Source organism: Oncorhynchus gorbuscha, linkage group LG06, assembly GCF_021184085.1.
Source record: "Oncorhynchus gorbuscha isolate QuinsamMale2020 ecotype Even-year linkage group LG06, OgorEven_v1.0, whole genome shotgun sequence".
NCBI lineage: Eukaryota > Metazoa > Chordata > Actinopteri > Salmoniformes > Salmonidae > Oncorhynchus > Oncorhynchus gorbuscha.
The window spans coordinates 45,227,300-45,255,292 of record NC_060178.1 but is presented as its reverse complement, the minus strand read 5'-3'; the positions used below and the strand labels follow the sequence as shown (position 1 = coordinate 45,255,292).

The 27,993-nt window shown below is 44.2% G+C and overlaps 1 protein-coding gene across 2 annotated transcripts; it reads left to right on the top strand.

The window, feature by feature from the left end:
* On the top strand, positions 1–27,475 carry LOC124038011 (tyrosine-protein kinase receptor Tie-1-like). Of its 2 annotated transcripts, none has more exons than XM_046353364.1 (23): positions 1–277; positions 1,296–1,604; positions 1,845–1,955; positions 2,191–2,346; positions 2,685–2,816; positions 3,274–3,414; positions 5,253–5,381; positions 5,573–5,718; positions 5,932–6,076; positions 6,345–6,503; positions 6,717–6,854; positions 7,321–7,611; positions 7,907–8,197; positions 8,702–8,895; positions 10,547–10,757; positions 14,316–14,426; positions 15,347–15,537; positions 17,622–17,735; positions 19,069–19,139; positions 22,852–22,892; positions 23,303–23,399; positions 23,527–23,626; positions 25,671–27,475. In XM_046353364.1, exons 1-23 carry the CDS (start codon positions 235–237, stop codon positions 25,740–25,742), a joined length of 3,393 nt encoding a protein of 1,130 aa, XP_046209320.1. In that variant the 5' UTR covers positions 1–234; the 3' UTR covers positions 25,743–27,475. The 2 variants fall into 2 exon arrangements, with proteins under 2 accessions (XP_046209320.1, XP_046209319.1); XM_046353363.1 differs by having other exon boundaries at positions 14,313–14,426.
* Positions 27,476–27,993: the final 518 nt, after the last annotated feature.

The following is a 27,993-nucleotide window of genomic DNA, read 5'->3' as shown; positions in this document are numbered from 1 at the left end:
ACAACAGATTCAGAACACTCAGATTGCAGAGGAGAATGTGAAACGGCCTGGAACAGAAACAGGGACAGAGTTATCGTCAAAAACAATTACTGGAATTTATGGAAATGCGCAAAGACGCGCGCGGTTCTTTGGCACACTGGGGACCATCGATGGAATGTAGAAGTGTCTACTTTTAAGTCAATCATTGGATTAGACACAACTGATTTCGGAATTGTCGCTGTGAGGATTACAATTATGATATACGTCTTATTTTTGTTGTGCCTCGTCCATGTGTCAGGTAAAAGTAAAACTTATTTGTAAAATCTTATTTGCATCCTAGAAATAAAAGGTCAACCAAGTGTTATCTTCTAAAAATACAAGTACATGGCTCAAGGTGCTTGTCCTTATTATATGAATCATGTCGACAGAGAGTGTAACCTACAGTAACCCCAGAAAGTATAACTTTTGCACGGCAAAACCTAACTACGATTTCTGAACATCAAAATGAATTTGACACAACAAATGAAGGGCTACAATAAAAGTCAAAGTGAAAAGCAGAAGGCAGCAGCCTCTTGAGAGAGCAGGATCTCATAGCAGTTTCCTGCCATTGTTCTGTAGATCAGGGATAGAATGCCACAGGGTTAGAATGCCACAGGGCTAGGATGCCACAGGGCTAGGATGCCACAGGGCTAGAATGCCACAGGGCTAGAATGCCACAGGGATAGAATGCCACAGGGATAGAATGCCACAGGGCTAGAATGCCACAGGGCTAGAATGCCACAGGGCTAGGATGCCACAGGGCTAGAATGCCACAGGGCTAGAATGCCACATTTGGATTTAATGGAGCAAAATGACCCACCATATGACTGGTTTTGTTATTTAGCTCAGAATGATTTCAGTTGGGGGGGGGGACTGATCCTAGTTCAGAATGTAACTGGAATGTGTCAAAATGTTGTTGTGTTATGCCTCGCCTAAGGCCTTCAAATTAAAATCTGGGCCTCAAGCCAGTTCCACTGCTTATTTTCATTATTTCCTTGAAATCAGGCACTGATTTAGACCTGCGACACCATGTGGGTGCAATTAATTATTAGGTAGAACAGAAAACCAGCAGTGTTCTGGACCTGGTAGTCGTAGGGTAAGATTTAACTACCCTTGCCCTAAGGTCTAGTAATGTTCATTTGGATTAGAATAGATAAACTGATCTCACATCAGATTGTAATAAGCAATAGGTCATTACAGTAGCTGCCCTTTGTTGTTTTACCTCATAACAGTTTAGATGACTGTATCAAATGAGTGGCGCCATCTCGTCCCTACAGGTGCGGTGACAGACCTGACCGTCATCTCCAACGCTGAGGCCTCCACCCCTCAGCTCTTCTCCATCTCCTGCCTCACTGGGGAGCGGGACGCAGCAGAGCTAGACCTGGACATCAAGAAGGACAACAGCATCCTCATCCTCTCCTCACGGCCACGTTACAGAGTCAAAAGGCCCAAGACCAAGGAGGTGGTGGCGAACGAGTTTGTGGGTGTGATGGACCTAACAGGCATCTTCTACTGCCATGCGTCCCAGGGAACTGATCCTCTTATAAACCTGGGTAAAGTGACTCTCATCAACAACTTCGCCAAAGGTAAGGAAGAGGCTCTAACTGAAAGAGTGTGTGTGTGTGTGTGTGTGTGTGTGTGTGTGTGTGTGTGTGTGTGTGTGTGTGTGTGTGTGTGTGTGTGTGTGTGTGTGTGTGTGTGTGTGTGTGTGTGTGTGTGCGTGCGTGCGTGCGTGCGTGCGTGCGTGCGTGCGTGCGTGTGTGCGTGTGTGTGTGTCTGTGAGAGAGACAGAGTTAACTTGTCTTCTTCTGTATGGCTCCTATCAGCCCTGTTTGTCCCGGCCCACCTCACGGTGACAGCAAACAGAGGCGACACAGTTCACCTGGCCATGCAGGTCCTGAGCTCCCAGAGGAGAGACGTCACCTGGAAATACAACGGTGAGTCGCACAGGGATAGAGGGAGGCATGGATGGGTGGATGGATGAAGGGCAGGCATTTATGTGTGAGCAGGGAATATATTCATCTGAATGAGACGATGGCAATATAGGCATTGTTGAATCATTCCCTTTGTATTTTAGAAACAAGTATCGAGTAGCCCCACCATGTGGATTATAATGTGTTCACATTAGTAAGAGCTTGTCCTATGTGCTGACTCGCTGTGTCGCAAAACCAGGTAACTATCACTACACGACCCACTGGGGTGATGTGTCCAACAGTACGGCTGTACTAACCCTGGAGGATGTGGCTAAAGCCAACGAGGGCATCTACAGTGCCAGCTTCGTGGGAGACAGTCCCATCAATGGAGCCTGGATGAGGCTGATTGTCAGAGGTGCAGTAGGGCTGTTCCCATTACACACACCTCCCACAAGACATGCACACTTGATATGCGTGGATGATGGTGTTGATACACTTTACTGACACTAGTCTGTGCTGTTGTTTATCTATTTTCCATCTGGATAGAAGCTTAACCAATAAGTTTTGTTGTTTTCCTCTGAAACATTTTTGATTGGTTGTGTCTTTGAATGTACATTTTTAGTACTCGGTTAGCGTTGTTAACGTGTTTATTACTACTGGCCATTACAAGAGTATGTATGGTGATTCACATATGGATGAGGTGCTTGTATCTGGGTGCGTCGGCCACTGACGCTCCTCCGCTGTCCTGCACAGACTGTGGCAGTAAGAAGTGGGGTGCCGACTGTGACAAGGACTGTCCAGAGTGTCTCAACGGAGGGGTGTGTCACCACCGGGACGGGGACTGCATCTGCCCACCGGGGTTCATGGGGATGCGCTGCGAGACAGGTGGGTGTGTGTGTAAGGGGCAGTGGCAATATGTTTAAAGCATAAGATTATAGTCGTTGAAGCTGACACATACGACAAATTAGCAATAGTGTGTGTGTGTGTGTGTGTGTGTGTGTGTGTGTGTGTGTGTGTGTGTGTGTGTGTGTGTGTGTGTGTGTGTGTGTGTGTGTGTGTGTGTGTGTGTGTGTGTGTGTGTGTGTGTGTGTGTGTGTGTGTGTGTGTGTGTGTGTGTGTGTGTGTGTGTGTGCGCGTGTGTGTGTGTGTGTGTGCGTGTGTGTGTGTGTGCGTGTGTGTGTGTGTTTGTTTGTGTGTGTGTGTTTGTGTGTGTGTGTGTTTGTGTGTGTGTGTGTGTGCGCGCGTATAAGTGCATGTTGGTAAAGACAAGTATATTATATTTCCAAACTGTCTGAAGTAACTGTACCTGTACTGTATCTATGTGTACTGTATTCCCACCCAGCCTGTAGAGAGGGAATGTTTGGGCTTAACTGCCAGGAGTCATGCAAGCCAGAGATGGACTGTAGAGGGCTGAGGTTCTGCCTGGCTGATCCTTACGGATGCTCCTGTGCCAGTGGCTGGTCTGGGAACCACTGCAACAGATGTGAGTTCATTTGTTATGCAGTGCATTCGGAAAGTATTCAGAGCCTTTTGACTTTTTCCACGTTTTGTTCCCCCTCATCAATCTACACACAATACTCCATGATGACAAAGCAAAACAGGTTTTTAGACATTTTGCGAATGAAGCTCCTTTGGCTGCGACTACAGCTTCCAGTCTTGTTGGGTTTGACGCTACAAGCTTGGCACACCTGTATTTGGGGAGTTTCTCCCATTCCTCTCTGCAGATCCTCTCAAGCTCTGTTAGGTTAGATGGGTCGCTGCACAGCTATTTTCAGGTCTCTCCAGAGATGTTAGATCGGGTTCAAGTCTGTGCTCTGGCTGGGCCACTCAATGACATTCAGAGACTTGTCCCAAAGCCATTTCTGCGTCGTCTTCGCTGTGTGCTTAGGGTTGTTGTCCTGTTGGAATGTGAACCTTTGCACTGAACCTTTGCCCTGAGCGCTCTGGAGCAGGTTTTCATCAAGGATTTTTCTGTACTTTGCTCCGTTCATCTTTCCCAGTCCTTGCCACTGAAAAACATCCCCACAGCATGATGCTGCCACCACCGTGCTTCACTGTAGGGATAGTGCCAGGTTTCCTCCAGACGTGAGCTTGGCATTCAGGCCAAAGAGTTCAATCTTCGTTTCATCGGACCAATTAGTCTTGTTTCTCACGGTCTGAGAGTCTTTAGGTGCCTTTTGGTTCACTCCTCGGCTCCGCCGACCACCCCATGTGCTCCGCCGACCACCCCATGTGCTCCGCCGATAACCCCATGTGCTCCGCCGACCACCCCATGTGCTCCGCCGATAACCCCATGTGCTCCGCCGACCACCCCATGTGCTCCGCCGACCACCCCATGTGCTCCGCCGACCACTCCATGTGCTCCGCCGACCACCCCATGTGCTCCGCCGACAACCCCATGTGCTCCGCCGACCACCCCATGTGCTCCGCCGACCACCCCATGTGCTCCGCCGTCCACCCCATGTGCTCCGCCGACCACCCCATGTGCTCCGCCGACCACCCCATGTGCTCCGCCGACCACCCCATGTGCTCCGCCGACCACCCCATGTGCTCCGCCGACAACCCCATGTGCTCCGCCGACAACCCCATACAAACCCCGGCGTCGTTGCTGTCCTCCCTTCTCTCCTTGTGTCTCCCGCCAAATCCTCCCAGGATTTCCTCCCAAGTCCAGGATCCCTTCCCATCCAGAATCTCCTCCCAAGTCCATGATCCCCTCTCCTCCTGGGCACACTGCTTGGTCCTGCTGTGGTGGGATATTCTGTCACGTTTGTCATAATAATTATCGGACCAAGCTGCAGCGTGATCTGGGTTCCACATCTTTATTTAAAATAAGTGAACCACACAACAAAACAATAAAGACTAAATGAAACGTGACGACAATGGAGTGCTAACAATATCCCAGAAATCACCAACATAGAAACAAAACTAAACCCCCAAATAGAAATTATAAACTAGACTAACCCCCAGTCACGCCCTGACCTACTCTACCATAGAAAATAAGGGCTCTCTATGGTCAGGACGTGACAGGAACATTTTTTATTTAATACATTTTAGAAAAAAGCTGGAACGTAACAGAATGTGGAAAAAGTAAAGGGGTCTGAATACTTTCCGAATTAACTATGTAGGGCTATGGCATATCTTAGATGGCCCAATTAATATTGATTGTAATTGTACAACCGACCTATCAACATGACTGCATGTGTTGAAATAGATACACAGAGTACATAACATGCATAGCCATATCAGGTAGCAATTCCATCACGACAGATCCCAACACCTTGGTTTTCCCATCCTAATGTCACCTCTCCCCCTCGTCCCCAGTCTGCCACAGGGACATGTACGGGGCAGACTGCAGGCTGCGCTGTAAGTGTAAGAACGGTGGAGTGTGTAACCGTTTCAGTGGATGCCAGTGTCCCACTGGCTGGAGAGGACGGCACTGTGAGAAATCAGGTAGGTAAGCATTACTTCCTCCTCCTCTTCCTCCTCCTTTTCCTTGCCCTCCTCCTCTTTTTCATCGCCACTGACACTACCAACATCAATACTAATAACGTCATCACAAGTAGCAGTAGCATCTTCGTCATCAACATCATAATCATCACCTCATTTATCTTCCTCTTCATCATCTGTTTCTTTCCCATCAGACCGCGCCCCCCAGATCTTGGACATGGCCAGTGGTCTAGAGTGGAACCTTCACTCCAGCCCCAAGATCCTGTGTTCCGCCACAGGCAACCCCCTGCCCAGCCACACCAGCATTGAGCTGCGCAAACTGGACAGCACTGTGATCAAGGTAGAGGCAATGGGAGGATGGGCGGCCATTTTACATTTGATTATTCAATTACTGGGAAACAAACTGTGATGGTGTAGTCAGTGAGATTTGTGAAATTCAATGTTTTTGTAATAGTGAAAATATGTCAATATTTATTATGATAATGTCAGTTGGCTCAGCATTACATCAGTCTGTAAGCAGCCTTATCAAAATATTTTTGGACCTCTAATTCAGGCGTCTCGTACTACCATGGACTCCAATAAGAGCACAGCCCAGTTTGATATTCCCCGTCTGTCCACTGAGCATGCTGGGTTATGGGAGTGTAGGGTTTCCACCAATGGGGGACAAGACTCAAGGAAGTTCAACCTCAGTGTCAAAGGTGAGAAGAGAAAAGTATTTTACTGGTCTATATCAGTCAATGTGAGGTGCTTAACATTGAGGGCAGGTTTCCCAGACAAAGATGAAGCCTAGTCCTGGACTTGAACATGCTTTTTAGTCCAGGACTAGGCTTGATTTGTGTCTGGGAAACCAGCCCTAAATATACACTGAGAAATGGTCTGGCGATAAAGATTTAATGTTCTGGTTGAGACTCATCAGATCACCCATTACTCAAATTCTCACCCACTTTTACTCCCCTCTCTCGCCAGAGCCACCGTGCCCCAGCACCCCTCCCAAGCTGCTGGAGAAGAGGAGTAAGCAGCTGGTGGTGATGCCTGTGGAGTCCTACAGAGGAGACGGACCCATCGACTCCACCAAGCTCCTCTACAAGCCCATGGAGACAGGAGACTCCTGGTCCTCCATCATAGGTGCATACAGATGGCGTTTGATCTCATGTAAAGTCACGGGAGTTACAACTACTATCCTGGCAACATAACATGTCATCCATTTCACAGGAAAAAATTGCCTTGCCTAAAAACAACGCAAGACAATTTGCCAATTCGTCATTATCAATATTAGATCCCTACTCTATATGGGTAATCCTGCCTGATTCTCTATGTTTCTGTGTTCCTGTCTTTTAGTGTACAGTAGAGAGCCTATAACTCTGATGAATCTGAAGCCATCTACACGCTACCACGTCCGTGTCCAGCTAACCCGTCCTGGGGAGGGAGGGGAGGGGACTCTGGGGCCTGAGGCCATCATGGAGACTGACTGTCCAGGTGAGCAGCAACAGTATGCCGGGATTCGTTTTTGTTTTTGCGGTGTCGAAATGCAATAGTCAGAGCAGAGGTTTGTAGGTAATTGGTGATGTGGTGTATGTGTGTGTGTGTGTGTGTGTGTGTGTGTGTGTGTGTGTGTGTGTGTGTGTGTGTGTGTGTGTGTGTGTGTGTGTGTGTGTGTGTGTGTGTGTGTGTGTGTGTGTGTGTGTGTGTGTGTGTGTGTGTGTGTGTGTGTGTGTGTGTGTGTGTGTGTGTGTGTGTTTCTAAGTTGTTTCTAAGTAGTAGTAGAGCTGAGTGCAGGCTCTAAATCTGAAAGAATGGTTCTTTAATTCTGTCTAGTGACCTAATAAGAATGTTCTTTTCCCATCTGTAAACGAGAGGCTGTGTCTAAGTAAATAGGAGAAGGAGAAAGTATCCCAGGCTGGAGGACCTTTCCATGACTGCGTGTTCTGTGTTGCTGCTGTAGAGCCCACTCTTCGACCAGAGATTGACTTCAGCTCGCTGGAGGGCCGCAACGCCACTGTGCGCTGGCTGTTGCATGGCAACGCGGACAGGGCCAGCGGGTTCTTAGTGCAGCTCTTCGGGCCCTCCCCCTCAGGAGAGAAGCTGAGAGAGGAGACCACCCTGCTCAATGTGCTCTCCACCAAGTTCTACAACCTGCAGTACCACCAAGACTACACAGTGGTCGTCAGGCTGCTCAACTGTGGCAGTCTGGGGCCCGCCTCTAAGCCGTACAGCGTCCGCATAAACAGCCAGGGTAACTAACAAGAGCTCCTCCTATTGGCTTAGCAGTGAGTGTTGACGACTGTCATTGGTGGAAGGATGGTGGATGGTTGGTGGCTCCCCCCTGCCCTCATGTCATATTTAAAGATGGGTTCATAAAGGAAAGGACATTTAGGAATGGATGACTTACTAAGGAAATACAGAAAGAAATTCAAGCACTTTAATGGTACAATTTGGCAATCGCCATATAGCCTAAGCTAACACCTTCTGACCAATACTAACCCCATTGATGTCTCCACTCTGTCCCTCTCCTCCCCTCTTTCCCCCAGGTCCCTCATCTCCTCGGAACGTCCAGGCTCTGCCCCTGTCTGTGTCTGCGGTGCAGGTGAAGTGGCAGCCCCCTGAGGACCCTAACGGGGGCATAGTGAAGTACATCATAGAGTACCAGTCGGTGGGACAGGGCAGCCTGCACCCCTGGGTAGATACTGACGATGGCAACAGGACAGCTAAAGATGTGACAGCGCTCAACGGGAGTACTCTGTACCAGTTCAGAGTGAGGGCCTTCTCTAAAGTACCCGGGGAGTGGAGCAAGTTTGTCCATGCCAGGACCCAGGGAGACGGTGAGAGACGGTTTAAAACAAAAAACATGTATGGAGTAAAAGGTGTTAAAGAGGTTCAAAAAGGCTTCAAAGTACATGGATTTAAAGTTTTCCACTTGAAAATCTACGGGGTTTTTTTCTTGTCCTTTTCAGTACTCATTAGAGGTCAAACGCCAAGTTTTGTTTGAATCCCACACGATCTGTGGTTTAGATCAAGCAATGCTGTAATCCCAAATGAATAACAAAGAAGGGTACCTCCATCTCATTGAATCACTTTAGATTGCCAATCTTTCCCTCTTGTTTGGGATTGAACTGGATGTAAACAACAGATCGTTGTCGGGACATGGACTCATTTTGACATTTGAACACATTTGAGGTCTGAAAATGTCCCAAAAACGTTGAGTGAAATTTTAGAGTGAACATAGATTTTTGTTGTTGTGAACTATCACTTTAAAACGTGAGGATACTTACATAATAAAAAGGATATTGTCAATGTGCATCTCCTCATATCACCTCTCCCTCTAGGTCCCCAGGACTTCACTCCTACCACCCAGGGTGTGGGGGGGCTTCCAGGCAGTGAGGGCTACCATTTGTTGGTAGCTGTGGTGGGGTCTGTGACGGTCACCTGTGTCACCATCCTGCTGGCCCTGCTGGCTCTCTTCTGCATCCGCAAAACTCTGCTCAACCGCAGACGCACCTTCACTTACCAGTCTGGATCGGTGAGAGATAGAAAGAGAGGACTCACAAACACACAAATATGCCATAAAAAAAAGCACCTAAACTGCAGTACCAGTCAAAAGTTTGGACACACCTACTCATTCCAGGTTTTTTCTAAATTTTTACTATTTTCTACATTGTAGAACAATAGTGAAGACATCAAAACTATTAATACCACATATGGAATCATGTATTAACCAAAAAAGTATTAAACTAATCCAAATATATTTTTTATTTGAGATTCTTCAAAGTAGCCACCCTTTGCCTTGATGATAGCTTTGCACACTCTTGGCATTCTCTCAACCAGCTTCATGAGGTAGTCATCTGAAATGTTTTTCAATTAACAGGTGTGCCTGGTTAAAAGTACATTTGGGAAATTTCTTTCCTTCTTAATGCGTTTGAGCCAGTTAGTTGTGTTGTGACAAGGTAGGGGTGGTATACAGAAGATAGCCCTATTTGGTAAAAGACCAATTCCATATTATGGTAAGAACAGCTCAAATAAGCAAAGAGAAACAACAGTCCATCATTACTTGATGACATGAAGGTTAGTCAATCCAGAAAATGTCAAGAACTTTCTTCAAGTGCAAAAACGATCAAGTGCTATGATGAAACTGGCTCTCAAGAGGACCGCCACAGGAAAGGAAGACTTACCTCTGCTGCAGAGGATAAATTCAATTGAGTTACCAGCCTCAGAAATGGCTATATAAATGAATGCTTCACAGAGTTCAAGTCACAGTCACATCTTAATATCAACTGTTCAGAGGAGACTGCGTAAATCAGGTCATCGTGGTCAAATTGCTGCAAAGAAACCACCACTAAAGGACACCAATAAGAAGAAGAGACTTGCTTCTGCCAAGAAACACGAGCAATGGACATTAGACTGGTGGAAACCTGTCCTTTGGTCTGATGAGTCCAAATTTGAGATTTTTGGATCCAAACGTTTTGTCTTTGTGAGGCGCAGAGTAGCTGAACGGATGATCTCCGCATGTGTGGATCCCACCGTGAAGCATGGAGGAGGAGGTGTGATGTTGAAGCATGGTGGAGGAGGTGTGACGGTGTGGGGCTGCTTTGCTGGTGACACTGTCTGTGATTTATTTAGAATTCAAGGCACACTTCACCAGCATGGCTACCACAGCATTCTGCAGGGATATGCCATCCCATCTGGTTTGCGCTTGGTTGCACTATCATTTGTTTTTAGACAGGACAATAACCCAACACACCTTCAGGCTGTGTGAGGGCAATTTGACCAAGAAGGACAGTGATGGAGTGCTGCATTAGTTGTCTTGACCTCCACAATCACCCAACCTCAACCCAATTGAGATGGTTTGGGATGAATTGGACCGCAGACTGAAGGAAAAGCAGCCAAACTATCCAAACCTTTGATTGGTACTGTATATTCCTTCACTAACAAGTAGGATAACCTGATTAGATAAATAAACACCCATACGTAGAATGTATGCACACATGACTGTAAGTCGCTTTGGATAAAAGCGTCTGCTAAATGGCATATATTATTATTATTATTATTATTAAACATTCCACACTATCTCAAACTTCGCATATAGACATGTTATGAGAAACACACCTCAATTCTGATAATTTCTATGCGTCGATTAAAAACAAACCCAACAAAATGATCATTGCAACCCGTAGGGAGAGGAGACCATCCTCCAGTTTAACAGTGGGACCCTGACCCTGACAAGGAGGCCGAAGCCTACCTCTGAGCCCCTCACCTACCCCATCCTGGAGTGGGATGACATCAAGTTTGAAGATGTGATCGGAGAGGGCAACTTCGGACAGGTCATCAAGGCCATGATCAAGAAGGACGGGGCCAAGATGAGCGCTGCTATCAAGATGCTAAAAGGTAGTAGATACCACACACACACATGTACCAACGCACGCATGCGCGCAGGCAACTCACTCAGACAGCAGTGGTGGTCGGTGATGTTTAAGATGGAGGATGATATATTTTTTATGAGCATGGATTTATTTCTATTATAGCATATTGGATGACTGTCATTCATATTCCATTCACCCAGCTCAATGTAACATCGATAGGTTAAGCCTACTACATGATACTTGAATTTTCCCAATACCCATCATGATGTTGCTACAACTTAGTCTATGAATGACAGTTTACAACGTAGGTGCACAGGTTGAGAGAACATTTTGAGTAATCAAGGTGACAGACAGTGACACTTTCAATACCGGCTTGCACACTATTGCTTGCATCTAGCTGATCTAGGGTGTATTCATTAGTCCAACAGTTGCAAACAAGAGTTTCTAATGGACAAATTCAGGTATGTTTATCCCAATTTTGTTCCGTTTGCTTCCGTTTAAGAAACGTTTTTCAACAGAATCGGCGGAATGAATACACCCCTGATCACACGCAAACACAGTTCACTTTCATAGTAGCCACATACAAACAGTATGAACATTTGGCTTGTTGTATAATTCCTTCTCGCATCTACACTCTCTCCTCTCAACTTTTCCCTTCACTTGTGGACTTCAGTGCATAACACATCAGCTGTCTGTGACCAGGGGAAAAAACCTTTCCAAGCCAAACCTAATAACTGCTAACCACTAAACACAGCCTACATCGTTGTCACCATATTAGCTAACGACATTAGCAATGTCATATTCAACATAGCTAATAGAACAAACGTGTTAGTAAACCCGCTACAATCATGCAGTACAGTATACAGTCAGCATCAGTATAGCAGTTACACCGGCGGGCCCCGGTAGCAATAAATTAATAAAACCAAAAGCTTACCATGACTTGGAAGAGTTCCAGTGTTGGATAGCCATAGCCAGCTAACTAACATAGCACCCCTCTCTGTTTGAACTGGGTGTTTGAGTAGGCTAACTAACATAGCATCCCTCTCTGTTTGAGCTGGGTGTTTGAGTAGGCTAACTAACATAGCATCCCTCTCTGTTTGAGCTGGGTGTTTGAGTAGGCTAACTAACATAGCATCCCTCTCTGTTTGAGCTGGGTGTTTGAGTAGGCTAACTAACATAGCATCCCTCTCTGTTTGAGCTGGGTGTTTGAGTAGGCTAACTAACATAGCATCCCTCTCTGTTTGAGCTGGGTGTTTGAGTAGGCTAACTAACATAGCATCCCTCTCTGTTTGAGCTGGGTGTTTGAGTAGGCTAACTAACATAGCATCCCTCTCTGTTTGAGCTGGGTGTTTGAGTAGGCTAAAAGTGAAAAAAAAGTCTCTATCTCGCGTCACATTCATTTTTAAAGAAATGAATTTGTTCAAAACTGTTCAACTATTGTTTTTCATTCTCTTTGCGTCAACTACTGACCACATTTTATGCACTGCGGTGCTATCTATAAATTATGCTTTCAGTACTAGATTCATTTTCTGATTCTTTGATTGGGTGGACATCATGTCAGTTCATGCTGCAAGAGCCCAGATAGGTTAGAGGATGTCATCTGTAAATTGTCATAATTACTGTGTAAGTCCATGGAAGGGGGTGAGAACCATGAGCCTCCTAGGTTTTGTATTGAAGTCAATGTACACAGAGGAGGACGGAAGCTAGTTGTCCGCCGGCTACGCTATGGCCCTACCCTACAGAGTGCTGTTGAGGCAAAATCGTGTGTTTTAATTAATTATTTGGATTATTATGTGAATATACAGTATCGTTCAAAAGTTTGGGGTCACTAGAAATGTCCTTGTTTTTGAAAGAAAAGCAACTTTTTTGTCCATTAAAATAACATCAAATTGATCAGAAATACAGTGTAGACATTGTTAATGTTGTAAATGACTATTGTAGCTCGAAACGGCAGATTTTTTATGGAATATCTACATAGGCGTTCAGAAGCCCATTTTCAACAGCCATCACTCCTGTGTTCCAATGGCACGTTGTGTTAGTTAATCTAAGTTTATCATTTTAAAAGGCTAATTGATCATTAGAAAACCGTTTTGCAATTATGTTAGCACAACTGAAAACTGTTGTTCTGATTAAAAGAATCAATAAAACTGGCCTTTAGACTTGAGTATCTGGAGCATCAGCATTTGTGGGTTCAATTACAGGCTCAAAATGGCCAGAAACAAAGACTTCTTCTGAAACTCATCAGCCTATTCTTGTTCTGAGAAATGAAGGCTATTCCATGCAATAAATTGCCAAGAAACGGAAGATCTCATACAACGCTGTGTACTACTTCCTTCACAGAACAGTGCAAACAGGTTCTATCCAGAATAGAAAGAGGAGTGGGAGGCCCCGGTGCACAACTGAGCAAGAGGACAAGTATATTAGAGTGTCTAGTTTGAGAAACAAATGCCTCACAAGTCCTCAACTGGCAGCTTCATTAAATAGTACCCGCAAAACACCAGTCTCAATGTCAACAGTGAAGAGTCGACTCCGGGATACTGGCCTTCTAGGCAGAGTTGCAAAGAAAAAGCCATATCTCAGACTGGCTAATAAAAATAAAAGATTAAGATGGGCAAAAGAACACAGATCCTGGACAAAGGAACTTCATTTCTCAGAACATCAATAGAATGACGAGTTTCAGAAGAAAGTACTTTGTTTCTGGCTATTTTGAGCCTGTAATCGAACCCAAAAAAGCTGATGCTCCAGATACTCAACCAGTCGAAAGGTCAGTTTTATTGCTTCTTTAATCAGAACAACAATTTTCAGCTGTGCTAACATAATTACAAAAGGGTTTTCTAATGATCAATTAGCCTTTTAAAATGATGAACTTGGATTAGCTAACACAATGTGCCTTTGGAACACAGGAGTGATGGTTGCTGATAATGGGCCTCTGTAGGTCTATGTAGATATTCCATTACAAATCAGCCGTTTCCAGCTACAATAGTCATTTACAACATTAACAATGTCTACACTATATTTCTGATCAATGTGATGTTATTTTAATGGACAAAATATTTGCTTTTCTTCCAAAAACAAGGACATTTCTAAGTGACCCCAAACTTTTGAATGTATGTATATTTAGTATAGTTTTATCTAAAAATGATATATATATTTTTTTAATGTTCCACTATTTTTATTTTTATGAAATTCACTGAGGAGGATGGTTTTCCCCTTCCTCATCTGAGGAGCCTCCTTTGACACACACTTACACTACCACACAAGCATGTACACACACACACACACACACACACACACACACACACACACACACACACACACACACACACACACACACACACACACACACACACACACACACACACACACACACACACACACACACACACACACACACACACACACACACACACACACACACACACACACACACACACACACACACAATCACATCAATAACTCATACTCACACACATAACAGTCAAAGAAACAAAACACACATTCTAACACAGTGATATAGTGTCACAAAGCTTCTTTCTCTGTACATGTTTGTAACTTGCTGTGTGTGCTGTTTTGTTTTAAGCAGAGTTTGCCTCGGAGAATGACCACCGGGACTTTGCAGGAGAGCTGGAAGTGTTGTGTAAACTGGGCCAACATCCCAACATCATCAACCTCATAGGAGCCTGTGAAAACAGGGGTGAGCACACCACCTACTGGCCATGCTGGGCAATGCTCTTAATTGATACTATACTAAAGTATGGACATTGTAATCTCAAGGGAAGACTTTTAAAGTACTGTATCTCTTTAGGAAACATTTAAATAAATAAGTCTGTATTCTTATATGATAGCTATAGTATTCTGATAGTGATTTTAATATTTACATTTGAAACTCTGTTACACTACATTGTGTTAGCGTATAGCCTTACGTTATCTACGTTTGGACCAAGCTCTGAGCATGACATTTCTATTTCCTAGCCACTTCTGACAGTTTTGGGAAATAATTGAATTGCCTGTTTCTCTTTGTATAAAGATCTACGATCGATAACATATGGTGGGGAGGAAGTTTAGAGTGGAAAGTACATTACCAGAGATTAAAAAAAAAAGATATATATATACATCCTACTAAACCACCGTGTGCCACAATCCTAATGGTTCTCAAGTAGCCTTGACTTAGCACTGGTGGTTCTCTCTCTCTCTTTCCCTCTATATATATTTATGATGATTACAGCGCAGAACTCAAATTCTATTTCTATGGATTACAGCATGATACTCAGTTAATGCCTTCCTGCCTTGAACATGATATTCTTATGGAGGCACAAATGGAACTGTTAGCGGGCATAGGTGTGTCTGTGATGGCCAATACAGCACGGCTTGGAACACTGCTCGTCCAATCAGCATCCAGGATCCAAACAACCAGTTTTATAATGACGATCACAGCACAGGACGAGAATTCTATTTCTATGGAATACAGAATGACGCTCCATTAATGCCTTCCTACCTCTCCATGGCAAACTTGAATGCAAACGGTGTCTCGCTAAACAACCTTCTCCATACAGTGTAGCAGTAAATCATTAACGTTCTTTACTTTCCTCCAACTGCTTCTCTCTACCCGTGTAGGGTACCTGTACATTGCCATTGAGTACGCCCCATATGGAAACCTGCTTGACTTCTTGCGTAAGAGCCGGGTCCTCGAGACAGACCCTGCCTTCGCCAAGGAGCATGGCACAGCCTCCACCCTCACCTCACAACAACTGCTGCAGTTCGCTGTCGACGTGGCCACTGGCATGCACTACCTTAGCGACAAACAGGTAGAGTATACACACGGGCATAGCCGTGAGCAGTGCTGAGTTTGCTGTAGCATCCCCCTGAAAAATCAGAATTTAAAAAAATGTATTGAAGAAAAAAAAAATGCAAAAGTAGTGGGCTTGGCCTTTACTAGTCCTGTATTAGTGGACCAGTAAAAAAGGTATATTACCAAACTTGGATATAAACAACATACAATTGGAAACACCCCCCCGCAAACGACTTCCCGTGGCTATGCACACAGGTACAGTTGAAGTGGGAAGTTTACATACACTTAGGTTGGAGTCACTAAAGCTTGTTTTTCAACCACTCCACAAATGTATTGTTAACAAACTATAGTTTTGGCAAGTCGGTTAGGACATTTACAAGTCATTTTTCCAACAATTGTTTACAGACAGATTATTTCACTTATAATTCACTGTATCACAATTCCAGTGTGTCAAAAGTTTACATACACTAGTTGACTGTGCCTTTAAACAACTTGTAAACTTCTAGAAAATGTTATCATGGCTTTAGAAGCTTCTGATAGGCTAATTGACATCATTTGAGTCAATTGGAGGTGTACCTGTGGATGTATTTCAAGATCCTACATTCAAACTCAGTGCCTCTTTGCTGGACATCCTGGGACAATCCAAAGAAATCAGTCAAGACCTCAGACCTCCACAAGTCTGGTTCATCCTTGGGAGCAATTTCCAAATGCCTGAAGGTACCACGTTCATCTGTACAAACAATAGTATGCAAGTATAAACACCATGGGACCACGCAGCCGTCATACCGCTCAGGAAGGAGATGCTTTCTGTTTCCTAGAGATGAATGTACTTTGGTGCGAAAAGTGCAAATCAATCACAGAACAACAGCAAAGGACCTTGTGAAGATGCTGGAGGAAACGGGTACAAAAGTATCTATATCCACAGTAAAACGAGTCCCATATCGACATAACCTGAAAGGCCGCTCAGCAAGGAAGAAGCCACTGCTCCAAAGCCACCATACAAAAGCCAGACTACGGTTTGCAACTGCACGTGAGGACAAAGATCGTACTTTTTGGAGAAATGTCCTTTGGTCTGATGAAACAAAAATAGAACTGTTTGGCCATAATGACCATCGTTATGTTTGGAGGAAAAAGGGGGATGCTTGCAAGCTGAAGAACACCATCCCAACCATTTAGCACGGGGGTGGCAGCATCATGTTGTGGGGGTGCTTTGCTGCAGGAAGGACTGGTGCACTTCACAAAATAGATGGCTTCATGAGGTAGGAAAATCATGTGAATATATTGAAGCAACACAATGAAGACATCAGTCAGGAAGTCAAAGCTTGGTCGCAAATGAGTCTTCCAAATGGACAATGACTCCAAGAATACTTCCAAAGTTGTGCCAAAATGGCTTAAGGACAACAAAGTCAATGTATTGGAGTGGCCATCTGTGGGAAGAACTGAGAAACCGTGTGCGAGCAAGGAGGCCTACAAACCTGACTCAGTTACACCAGCTCTGTCAGGAGGAATGGGCCCAAATTCACCAAACTTATTGTGGGAAGCTTGTGAAAGGCTACCTGAAACGTTTGACCCAAGTTAAACAATTTAAAGGCAATGCTACCAAATACTATTTGAGTGTATGTAAACTTCTGACCCACTGGGAATGTGGTGAAAGAAATAAAAGCTGAAAGAAATCATTCTCTCTACTATTGTTCTTACATTTAAAATAAAATCAAGTGGTGGTCCTAACTGACCTAAGACAGGGATTTTTATTTGGATTAAATGTCAGGAATTGTGAAAAACTGAGTTTAAATGTATTTGACTAAGGTGTATGTAAACTTCTGACTTCAACTGTACGTTGTGAACTCAAGGATATGGGAGGGTGGTTGCCAATTCCATGTTGTTTATATCCAAGTTTGGTAGTATCCTTTTTTTTTTTTTTTTTACAGCAATGCTATTCAATACACAAATGATGATTGATAAATATGACAGGGAATCTACAGGATCCTACATCAATGTAGATTTCCTCTCAGCATAAATTCATATGATATTCCCAGATGTGAGCTTCATATTTTCACCCTCTCCTCTCCTCTCTCTCTCTCTCTCTCTCTCTCTCTCTAGTTCATCCACAGAGACCTGGCAGCGAGGAACGTTTTAGTGGGAGACAACCTAGTGGCCAAGATAGCAGACTTCGGTCTGTCCCGAGGGGAGGAGGTCTACGTCAAAAAGACCATGGTGGGAGCTCAGTCACATACAGCACAGCACATTAAGGAACAATAGCTAGGATTCTAGTGTGTATCATCATTGGTCAGCCAACATCAAGTAGTACATTCTGAAGAGAATGTGAAAATGTTGCTCGGTGTCTCACACAAGAGCACTACTTACACTCTGTATGCATTTGGACACAGAAGCAACATTTTTATATTTGTCTCTTTACTCCAGCATTTTGGATTTGAGATGAAATGTTTGATATGAGCCGACGATACGGAACATCACTTTTTATTTGAGGGTATTTTCATGCTTATCTGTTGTACCATTTAGAAATTAAATCACTTTATGTATCTAGTCCCGCCTTTTGGAGAAGTCCAAAGTATTTGGACAAATTCACTTAGTGTATTCAAGTAGTCAAAAGTGTAGTATTTGGTCCTATATTCCTAGCACACAATGGCTACATCAAGCGTGTGACTCTACAAACTAGTTGGATGCATTTCCAGTTTGTTTTGGTTGGGTTTTGGGTTATGTGTTGCCTAAAAAATAACTGAATGGTAAATGGAGTGGACTGGAGTAAGTGAGTGGATCGAGATAGATAGAACACTTCTAAATGAATCCTGATAATGCCATGATTAAGAAACAGAATTAATGAATCATGAATAATGATGAGTGAGAAGATTACAGAGGCTACAACATAAAATCATTGATTAGTGATATAGTGGGGGGAGGGGGGGGTGATCCTTGTGCCTCTAACTTTCTCACTTGTCATTACTCACAATTCAGCCATGATTATCCATAACCGCATTAATGTAGAAATGTTCAGAAACATCTTTTATTCTTACTTACAATAAAATGGACTCCAAAATGACACATTATTCAGCATTTTGTTGCTATTTGATCAAATATAATCCGAAAGACGAACCAAAACAAACTGCAAATGTATCCAATGTGTTTGTGGAGTCACGAGCTTTGATGTAGTCATTGAGTGCAAAGAATATGGGACCAAATACTAAAGCTTTTGAAACAAATTGCTGGAGTATAGAGCCAAATGCTAAAACGTTGCTTTTACTGTCCAAATACTGTACATGTGGAGGGGAGAGTATGTCAGAAATGGGAAATAAGTCTGACATAAAAGTATCAGCTGAAGAGGGCAGTAGTGTGTTTGACATGGCAACAAGTTACCTTACAAGTCCAATGTTCCCTTACAGCTAGTAATGAGAAGAGAGAAGCACAGGACTTGGAGCATTATAATTCTGTACCAGACATACTTCATACTGTCAGTCAAAAGCACATTTTACAACTGAATTATACCAAGTTTTCCAATGGGATGTCTTGGCATTTTCTCTTTGTGCTGCAGGGGAGGTTGCCAGTGCGTTGGATGGCGATAGAGTCCCTAAACTACAGTGTGTACACCATCAAGAGTGACGTGTGAGTATCTGACTGGGAAAAGTATATTCAACTACACTGAACAAAAATATAAACGCAACATGTAAAGTGTTGGTCCCGTGTTTCATGAGCTGAAAAAGAGGATCCCAGAAATGTTCCATATGCACAAAAAACGTATTTCTCTCAAATGTTGTGCACAACATTTGATTACATCCCTGTTAGTCAGCATTTCTCCTTTGTCAAGATAATCCATCCACCTGACAAGTGTGGCATATAAAGAAGCTTATTCAACAGCATGATCAATACATAGGTGCATCTTGTGTTGTGAACCTTAAAAGGCCACTCTAAAATGTGCAGTTTTGTCACACAACACAATGCCACAGATGTGCCAAGTTTTTAGGGAGCGTGCAATTGGTATGCTGACAGCAGTAATGTCCACTAGAGGTATTGCCAGAGAATTTAATGTTTGTTTCTCTACTACAAGCCGCCTACAACGTTTTAGAAAATTTAGCAGTACACTCAACCAACCTCACATCCACAAACCTGGTGTAACAACACCAGCCGGGGACCGCCACATCCAGCTTCTTCACCTGCGGGATTATCTGAGACCAGCCACCCGGACAAACTGTCAGAAACCGTCTCAGGGAAGCTCATCTGCGTGCTCCTCGTTCTCACCAGGGTCTTGACCTGACTGCAGTTCGGCTTCGTAACTGACTTCAGTGGGCAAAGGCTCACATTAGATGGCCACTGGCACGCTGGAGAAGTGTTCTCTTCACGGATGAATCCACGTTTCATTTGTACCGTTTTAGATGGCAGACAGCGTGTGACGTCATGTGTGCGAGCGGTTTGCTCATGTCAACGTTGTGAACAGAGTGCCCCATGTTGGCAGTGGGGTTAGGGTATGGGCAGGCATAAGCTACGGACAATGATCACAATTGCATACATTTCACCCACTAGGCATGTTTGGGATGCTCTGGATCAACGTGTATGTCGGCGTGTTCCAATTCCAGCCAATATCCAGAAACTTTGCACAGCCATTGAAGAGGAGTGGGACAACATTCCACAGGCCACAATCAACTGATCAACTCTATGTGAGGTGGTCACCAGATACTGACTGGTTTTCTGATCCATGTGACCAACAGATGCATATCTGCTTTCCCAGTCATGTGAAATCCATAGATGAATTTATTTCAATTGACTGATTTCCTTATATGAACTGTATCTCAGTAAAATCTTTGAAACTGTTGCATGTTGCGTTTATATTTTTTAGTTCAGTATAGAACAAATCTTTAATTTATCTTTAGACACTTATGCCATGTCTTACACAGCTTCTGGTGAGGGCTCGAAGAAAATACAATGCCAGCAGTCACATCATTTTGCTCTCTCTCTCCACCCGGCTGTCCAAAACAACAAATCATGCCCCCCCCCCCCCCCCCCCCCCCCCCCCCAGCCGATGGTGAACTGCTAATTTAGTGCAGGGGAACTGACAACAGAACCCAGGGAGCCTAGAGGCATGGCCCGGCCTACTCATTAGGCAGGATTAGGATTAGGCTTTTTAGGTGAGCGCTGATGCCACCCTGTGATAAGCAGTGCCCACGTTGTCAAAGGCAGGGGAGCAAAGTATTTTGCTTTGTCCATTCCCAGCTCTCCTCTCCAGGGTGCTGTTGGAGAGACACATTACTGCTGCGGTCCACCACACAACGTTCTGTCAAAGAAAGAAATAAACTCTTAACAGAAATCACCTAGCAGATGTAGGATGTGATAGAACGAGTATTGTGGCCTTTTCTGTCGTCTACAGGCTGGAGATCAAATGTGTGACAAGGAAATGAGACGGGACACTTTTGACACCGTGCCGGTTTCTCCCATCAAATAGCCAAAACTAAAATGGCGCCCAATCAACAACAAAAATGTGCTGTCATGTTAGCAAACAACATATCCTAAAAACAGGACTGGTCAAAGTAGAGTGAACAATATGGAAACGGAACGTTACAACTGTTGTCAATGAGTTTCACCCCGTTGTAATGATTAGTGGTTTCAAGTTTGCATCTGTACATTTTGGACAAGCTGATCGGAGCTAGGCCCGACTTCTGCATTTCCTTCTATGTAAGCACATTGCAAATAGGCTCACGATAACTCCCGATAAAGTTGGGGAGCTGATATTCAGAGCTTAAATAACCACATTGATTAGTCACGGGAATCAGGACTAATGAAGCCAATGCAACAGCTTGTTTTACCACATAGATGGGCGTTCATGAAACTCCATAGTGAGCGACATGGATGGGCGCCACACCACAGTAAGCACGAGTCAATATCTTTTTGGGGTGTTTTACAAATGTTTGGCCTACCACATAGACGGGCATTCATAAAATGTTATTTCAGGCAACGCTGTAAGCACGGACCAACACTGACACTTTTTGGATGTCTTTTTTTTGGTGCAGTCCTGACCGGCCTTGATTTCTACATCCACGGTGGCTGGTTTTTGGTCTGGTCCGTACCACATCTGAGCCAGTCGTAGACGTTTATGTTTGGTTCAGATTCTTTCCGGTCTGGATCAGCCTTGACTTGGCCCAAACATAGATGTCTCTAAATGACGTATTTTCAACTTTCATTCAGAATCAAAAAAGGAACCTGATTTTAATGTCCGGGAAGATACAGATTTTCAACATCTGGAAAATACGTATTTTCTACTTTCATTCAGAACTTAAAATGGACCTAACTTACTTGTCTGGAAAATACATATTTTAGACATCTTTGACTTCATTTAGGGTGGCACAATGGCAAGGACCGGCCCTGCCAAGAGGAGCATAGTGGAGAGGCCACACTACCACATAGAGCCTGTCAAACACACACTATTTATACCCGGTTCAGAATTGACTGGAAGGCCCGAGGACAGCTACAGGAAGTGGAACGACTGAAGCTGGTTAGGTTAGCAAAGAGGAGAGACGTTTCTGTAGTAAACATGTTGTTAACAAGCTAGCTGCAGGTGTGTGTGTGTGTGTGTGTGTGTGTGTGTGTGTGTGTGTGTGTGTGTGTGTGTGTGTGTGTGTGTGTGTGTGTGTGTGTGTGTGTGTGTGTGTGTGTGTGTGTGTGTGTGTGTGTGTGTGTGTGTGTGTGTGTGTGTGTGTGTGTGTGTGTGTGTGTGTGTGTGTGTGTGTGTGTGTGTGTGTGTGTGGAGCCTTGTGTTGACGAGAGCAAAGGCACTAATTTGGTGACACACCACAGAATATAAACAAAGATAACCAGACCGCTACTCTGTGTTTATGTTCTAGAGAAAGGTAGAGCGAGAGAGAGAGAGAGAGCAAGCGATAGAGGGAGAGCAGAAGAGATTGTTTACCTCAAGCTGAGTCAATGGGTTCATCACTGTATTTGTACAGAATGACTGGCAGTTAACTGATTAACTTGCAGTGAGTTGGCTACATTGTCTTGTTAGTTGACAATCACATAGTCAGATGGTGGCTCTGTACAGATAGTGAAGAGTACTTGTTGTTTCTCTCTCTGCTTTTTACAGTTGTGAGGCTGCTCTAAAGTCATCTGCTTTTACTGTAATAAGACACTAGGATGCATTTACATTTCGTGCTATTACAAAATGATTCGGTATCAGTCAGTTGCATTCACACGCTAATGTAAAAATATGTCATTAAAATATATAAATAATTTAATTACAAGGCCACTAACTGTTCAATATCACTTAGATCTTCCTCATTCTCTTCCTACATTTTCCCTCTCTTTCCTCTCCCCTCTTTCTTTTTCTCAGGTGGTCTTTCGGTGTACTTTTATGGGAGATAGTGAGTTTAGGTAAGTTGATGTATAGTGATGCTGTGTGAATGTTGTACATATTATTAAATGAGGAATAGTAATAGCCCATATTCCTAGCAATGTGGGTTGTCAGTGATAAAATATATAACCAGTTCCCCCACAGCTTTCACACCAGAGAGAGAGGGGGAAGGTTCCCCAGCTGAGAGTTAACAGAGTAGGCATGCACAGAGAGTCAGCAGGACATCCCCCCTCACTCTGGGAAATATACTGTATCACATGAAAGGAAAAATCTACTTTGCATGCCCGCCTGATGATGATGATGATGATGATGATGATGATGACAATCATGAGCATGACAAAGAAAAAGATGAGTCAATCAACTCCTTTCTCTGTGTCATTGTATCAACGTAAAAGTGACCCGTTCCCCCCGTCCTCTCTTTGTGTATCAGGTGGTACTCCCTACTGTGGGATGACCTGTGCTGAGCTCTACGAGAAACTCCCCCAGAGCTACAGGATGGAGCAGCCCAGGAACTGTGACGACGAAGTGTAAGTGATGACCTGTGCTTGGACCTGTGCGTTTGTGTGTGAGAGAGGAGGAGGGAGGGGGTGTGTAATATGTGTATACTGTTTGCGCGCACCGTTATAGCTGGTTCATTGGTTATTTTTTATTCAGGTATGAGTTAATGAGGCAGTGCTGGAGAGACCGGCCGCATGAGAGACCTCCTTTCTCTCAGATCTCTGTACAGCTCAACAGGATGCAGGAGGCCAGGAAGGTAAGGAGACATTCACCTACAGTTTCACCTAGGACTCATCTTTTCAATAAGCTAGCAATTCCCTGATCTATCCCATAGGGCACAGAGGTAACCTGGTTCCAGACCTGTTTGTGTTGTCTTTCAGGAGTTGGCTGAGAGGGTCCTAGTTAGATAGAATTCCTCTTCAAATTGCATTCCTCACCTTAGTTCTCTAAATCATTCTACAGTCGTGGCCAAAAGTTGAGAATGACACACATATTAATTTTCACAAATTCTGCTGCCTCAGTTTGTATGATGGCAATTTGCATATACTCTAGAATGTTAGGAAGAGTGATCAGATGAATTGCAATTAATTGCAAAGTCCCTCTTTGCCATGCAAATGAACTGAATCCCCCTAAAAAACATTTCCACTTCATTTCAGCCCTGCCACAAAAGGACCATCTGACATCATGTCAGTGATTCTCTCGCTAACACAGGTGTGAGTGTTGACGAGGACAAGGCTGGAGATCACTCTGTTATGCTGATTAAGTTCAAATAACAGACTGGAAGCTTCAAAAGGAGGGTGGTGCTTGGAATCATTGTTCTTCCTCTGTCAACCATGGTTAACTGCAAGGAAACACGTGCCGTCATCATTGCTTTGCGCAAAAAGGGCTTCACAATCAAGGATATTACTGCCAGTAAGATTGCACCTAAATCAACCATTTATCGGATCATCAAGAACTTCAAGGAGAGCAGTTCAATTGTTGCGAAGAAGGCTTCAGGGCACCCAAGAAAGTCCAGCAAGCGCCAGGACCGTCTCCTAAAGTTGATTCAGCTTCGGGATCAGGGCACCACCAGTATAGACTCAGGAATGGCAGGAGGAAGGTGTGAGTGCATCTACATGCACAGTGAGGTGAATAATTTTGGAGGATGACCTGGTGTCAAGAAGAGCAGGAAAGAAGCCAATTCTCTCCAGGAAAAACATCAGGGACAGACTGATATTCTGCAAAAGGTACAGGAATTGGACTGCTGAGGACTGGGGTGAAGTCATTTTCTCTGACGAATCCCCTTTCCGATTGTTTGGGGCATCCGGAAAAAAAGCTTGTCCTGGAGAAGACAAGGTGAGCCCTACCATCAGTCCTGTGTCATGCCAACAGTAAAGCATCCTGAGACCATTTATGCGCGGGGTTGCTTCTCAGCCAAGGGGGTGGGCTCACTCACAATTTTGCCTAACACAGCCATGAATAAAGAATGGTACCAACACATCCTCAGAGAGCAACTTCTCCCAACCATCCAAGAACAGTTTGGTGACAAAAAAATAATTTTCAAGCATAATGGAGCACCTTGCCATAAGGCAAAAGTGATAACTAAGTGGCTTGGGGAACAAAATATCAAAATTTTGGGTCCATGGCCAGGAAACTCCCCAGACCTTAATCTCATTGAGAACTTGTGGTCAATCCTCAAGAAGCGGGTGGGCAAACAAAAACCCACAAATTCTGACAAACTCCGAGCATTGATTATGCAAGAATGGGCTGCCATCAGTCAGGATGTGGCCCAGAAGTTAATTGACAGCATGCCAGGGCGGATTGCAGAGGTCTTGAAAAAGAAGGGTCAACACTGCAAATATTGACTCTTTGCATCAACTTTGTAATTGTCAATAAAAGCCTTTGACACTTATGAAATGCTTGTAATTATACTTCAGTATTCCATTGTAACATCTGACAAAAATATCTAAAGACACTGAAGCAGCAGACTTTGTGGAAATTAATATTTATGTCATTCTCCAAACTTTTGGCCACGACTGTACACAATTAGAAAAAAAGGTGCTATCTAAAACCTTAAAGGGTTATTTGGCTATCCCCATAGGAGAACCCTTTGAAGAACTAGTTTTGGTTCCAGGTAAAAAAAACTTTTGGTTCGAGGTTGAACCCTTTTCGGTTCCATGTACTGTCCAGCCCTTTCCACAGAGGGTTCTACCTGAAACCAAAAAAGGTTCTACCTGGATCCAAAAATAACCCCTTTGGAACACTTTCTTCTACAAGTGTACTATCTAACTACCATCGTTTCTCCTAACCTCCCTCCCCAGGCCTACGTGAACATGGCGCTCTTCGAGAACTTCACCTACGCCGGGATAGACGCCACGGCCGAAGAGGCCTGACTACCAGCCCCCACAGCCCCCGGCAGGTCACGTAGCCCACGGGAGAGGCCCCGGGGCTCAGCCCTGCGTTACTGCCGCCCCCCCAGCTGCTGCCCAACGTGGGGACCGATGGAGTAGCAGACGATCCACCTGGACCACAAGGGTAAAGAGGGTGAAAGGTGAAAGGACACTGTGGAGGTCTTATGGGGGCTGGGAAGGGAGATGTGGAACTGGACACTGCAGTCCTTTCTGAAGGAGAGTATAGAAGAATGAGGGGCTGCATGACGTGCTTAACAACCCTGCCAGGTGGGTTGGCGGGTGGGGCTGAGGGTTGCCTTTGGGGGCGTGTTTGGGAAATGTGACACTAGTCTTGGGACACGTTGTGGTCCTTGTTTGGAGGACAGGATGGACAAGGAAGATGCTCCATGACATGATACTGTACTGCCGGAGTCACATGCTATTACACTGCCAGAGTCTGATGGGTGCTCAATGAACTTACAAGCCCTTCGTCAAAACGGAGAGAGGACTTTTTTTTTTGTGGACATATGCTCACACGTGTAGTTCGCTGTCCATTCTGAGAGATGGATTGAGATGGATCCGACTGGGGAAAAAACACTATGTTGCACTTGTCTATTCACTTATTTCTTGTTTTGTTGTAGGGGAGAGTGGGGTAAGCTGAACACTTTTTTACATTCATCATCACTCCGTTAAGGGAAATATAGTATCTTTCCATCAACAATATCTACATATATTTCAGGATGTTGTGTATCCCTGGAAGTAATAAATATGCATGTAAAAATGAGTTTTGAAAACATAGTGTGACCAAAAAAAGTGGTCTCTTGGTGACACCTACCTGTGTACTGAATTAACTATTACCACTACATGTTAAATCATCAAGCATATTTAAACACAGGCTTAACACCGAACAAACACTTTATTCTCGTTTTTGACACTTAACATAGGCCCTGTCGTCACCTCATATCCCAGTGATAAATGCATTATGCCTGGAAAGAAAACACTTGAATTTGCTCAACTTGCCATTGGCTCAACTTAACCCAAGGCAAACATTTTGACTATATTAGCCCACACAGCTACAAGGATGAACTTTCATGCTCGGTTTAGGCCCTCATATTGAAGCTCCCGTAGGGTGGTGCACAATCGGCCCAGTGTCGTCGGGGTTAAGGTTTGGCCAGGGTAGGCCATCATTGTAAAAAATAATTTGTTCTAAACTGGCGTACCTAGTTAATTAAAGGTTAAATATTAAAACATGTAAAACATCTAGAAACCCCAACTGATCCATAGAACAATCTTAAAATGATCTACTTTGGTTTAGATTAAAGCATCATGAAATCTCTAACACATTAAATGTATTTGACTTGGTGAAAATCAGTTTTTTTTTTTTTACCTAACCTGCTTATCATTTTTGACCTCTTCCTAAATATTAGGTCAAAAATGATTTATTTTTGTGTATTGTTTCCTAGAAACAAGGGTGGCTCAACTTACCCCACTCTCCCCTGTATCGCTTGCTTTACATAAGTATGTACCTCCTGTACTGTATTTGTTCCTTAGCGTGTCCTTATCGAGTTATATCATCCTCTTGTAAAAGTGTAGTATAAATCTTTTATACAGACAATTTGTTTACCTTTTTTGACATACTGTATGCTACCTGTATCCCTTTGGATGGTGTATCTACTGGAACTACTCTGTGAGAAAAGGGTTTGTTATCTTTAATAAAACCTCTCAGTGGTGACTGACTGGACTGAGGCACATAAATAACTTTAGCATTGAATCATCCCCCCCCCCCCCTGTTGGATCTAACCTAGCATCACCGGGAACCCGGTTTTGTGCCACGACGTGATTTTGGAGGTATGCCAATGCGAGACTAGATCTAAACCCATCAACTATGCCCCTATTGCCACTGTTTCTCAGAGTCCTGAAGTAAGGTAGAATAAACTGTTGTTTTTACTCATGGTGGAGAGAGGGGGCACACTATTGGCTTACTATTGTCCCTCTGAATGTCAGTGTGTTTGTGTCAGGGCTAAACCGCAGCCCAGGCTCTGACCGGGGAGGTCTGAGGTTGACAGGGCCCTGGCCTCTTCCCTGGTGCACAGAGCTGATCTTTTAGGACATACACCGACACACACCGACACCAACACACACACACACAGGGCCTGGCCTCTTCCCTGCTGCAGGGAGCTGATCTGTCAATGTATTTCCTCCTGCTGACAGGCAAAGCACTGAGGACTGACACGCAGGGCTCCGCTGACTTGAG

What these genes read in the sequence shown, in the direction of transcription:
- LOC124038011 (XM_046353363.1), top strand. Translation starts at nt 235, where the DNA reads ATGATATACGTCTTATTTTTGTTGTGCCTCGTCCATGTGTCAG. An exon ending in TGCCAGGACCCAGGGAGACG is followed by an intron (nt 8,198 to 8,701) that starts GTGAGAGACGGT and finishes CTCTCCCTCTAG; the next exon opens with GTCCCCAGGACTTCACTCCT. An exon ending in TACACCATCAAGAGTGACGT is followed by an intron (nt 19,140 to 22,851) that starts GTGAGTATCTGA and finishes TCTTTTTCTCAG; the next exon opens with GTGGTCTTTCGGTGTACTTT.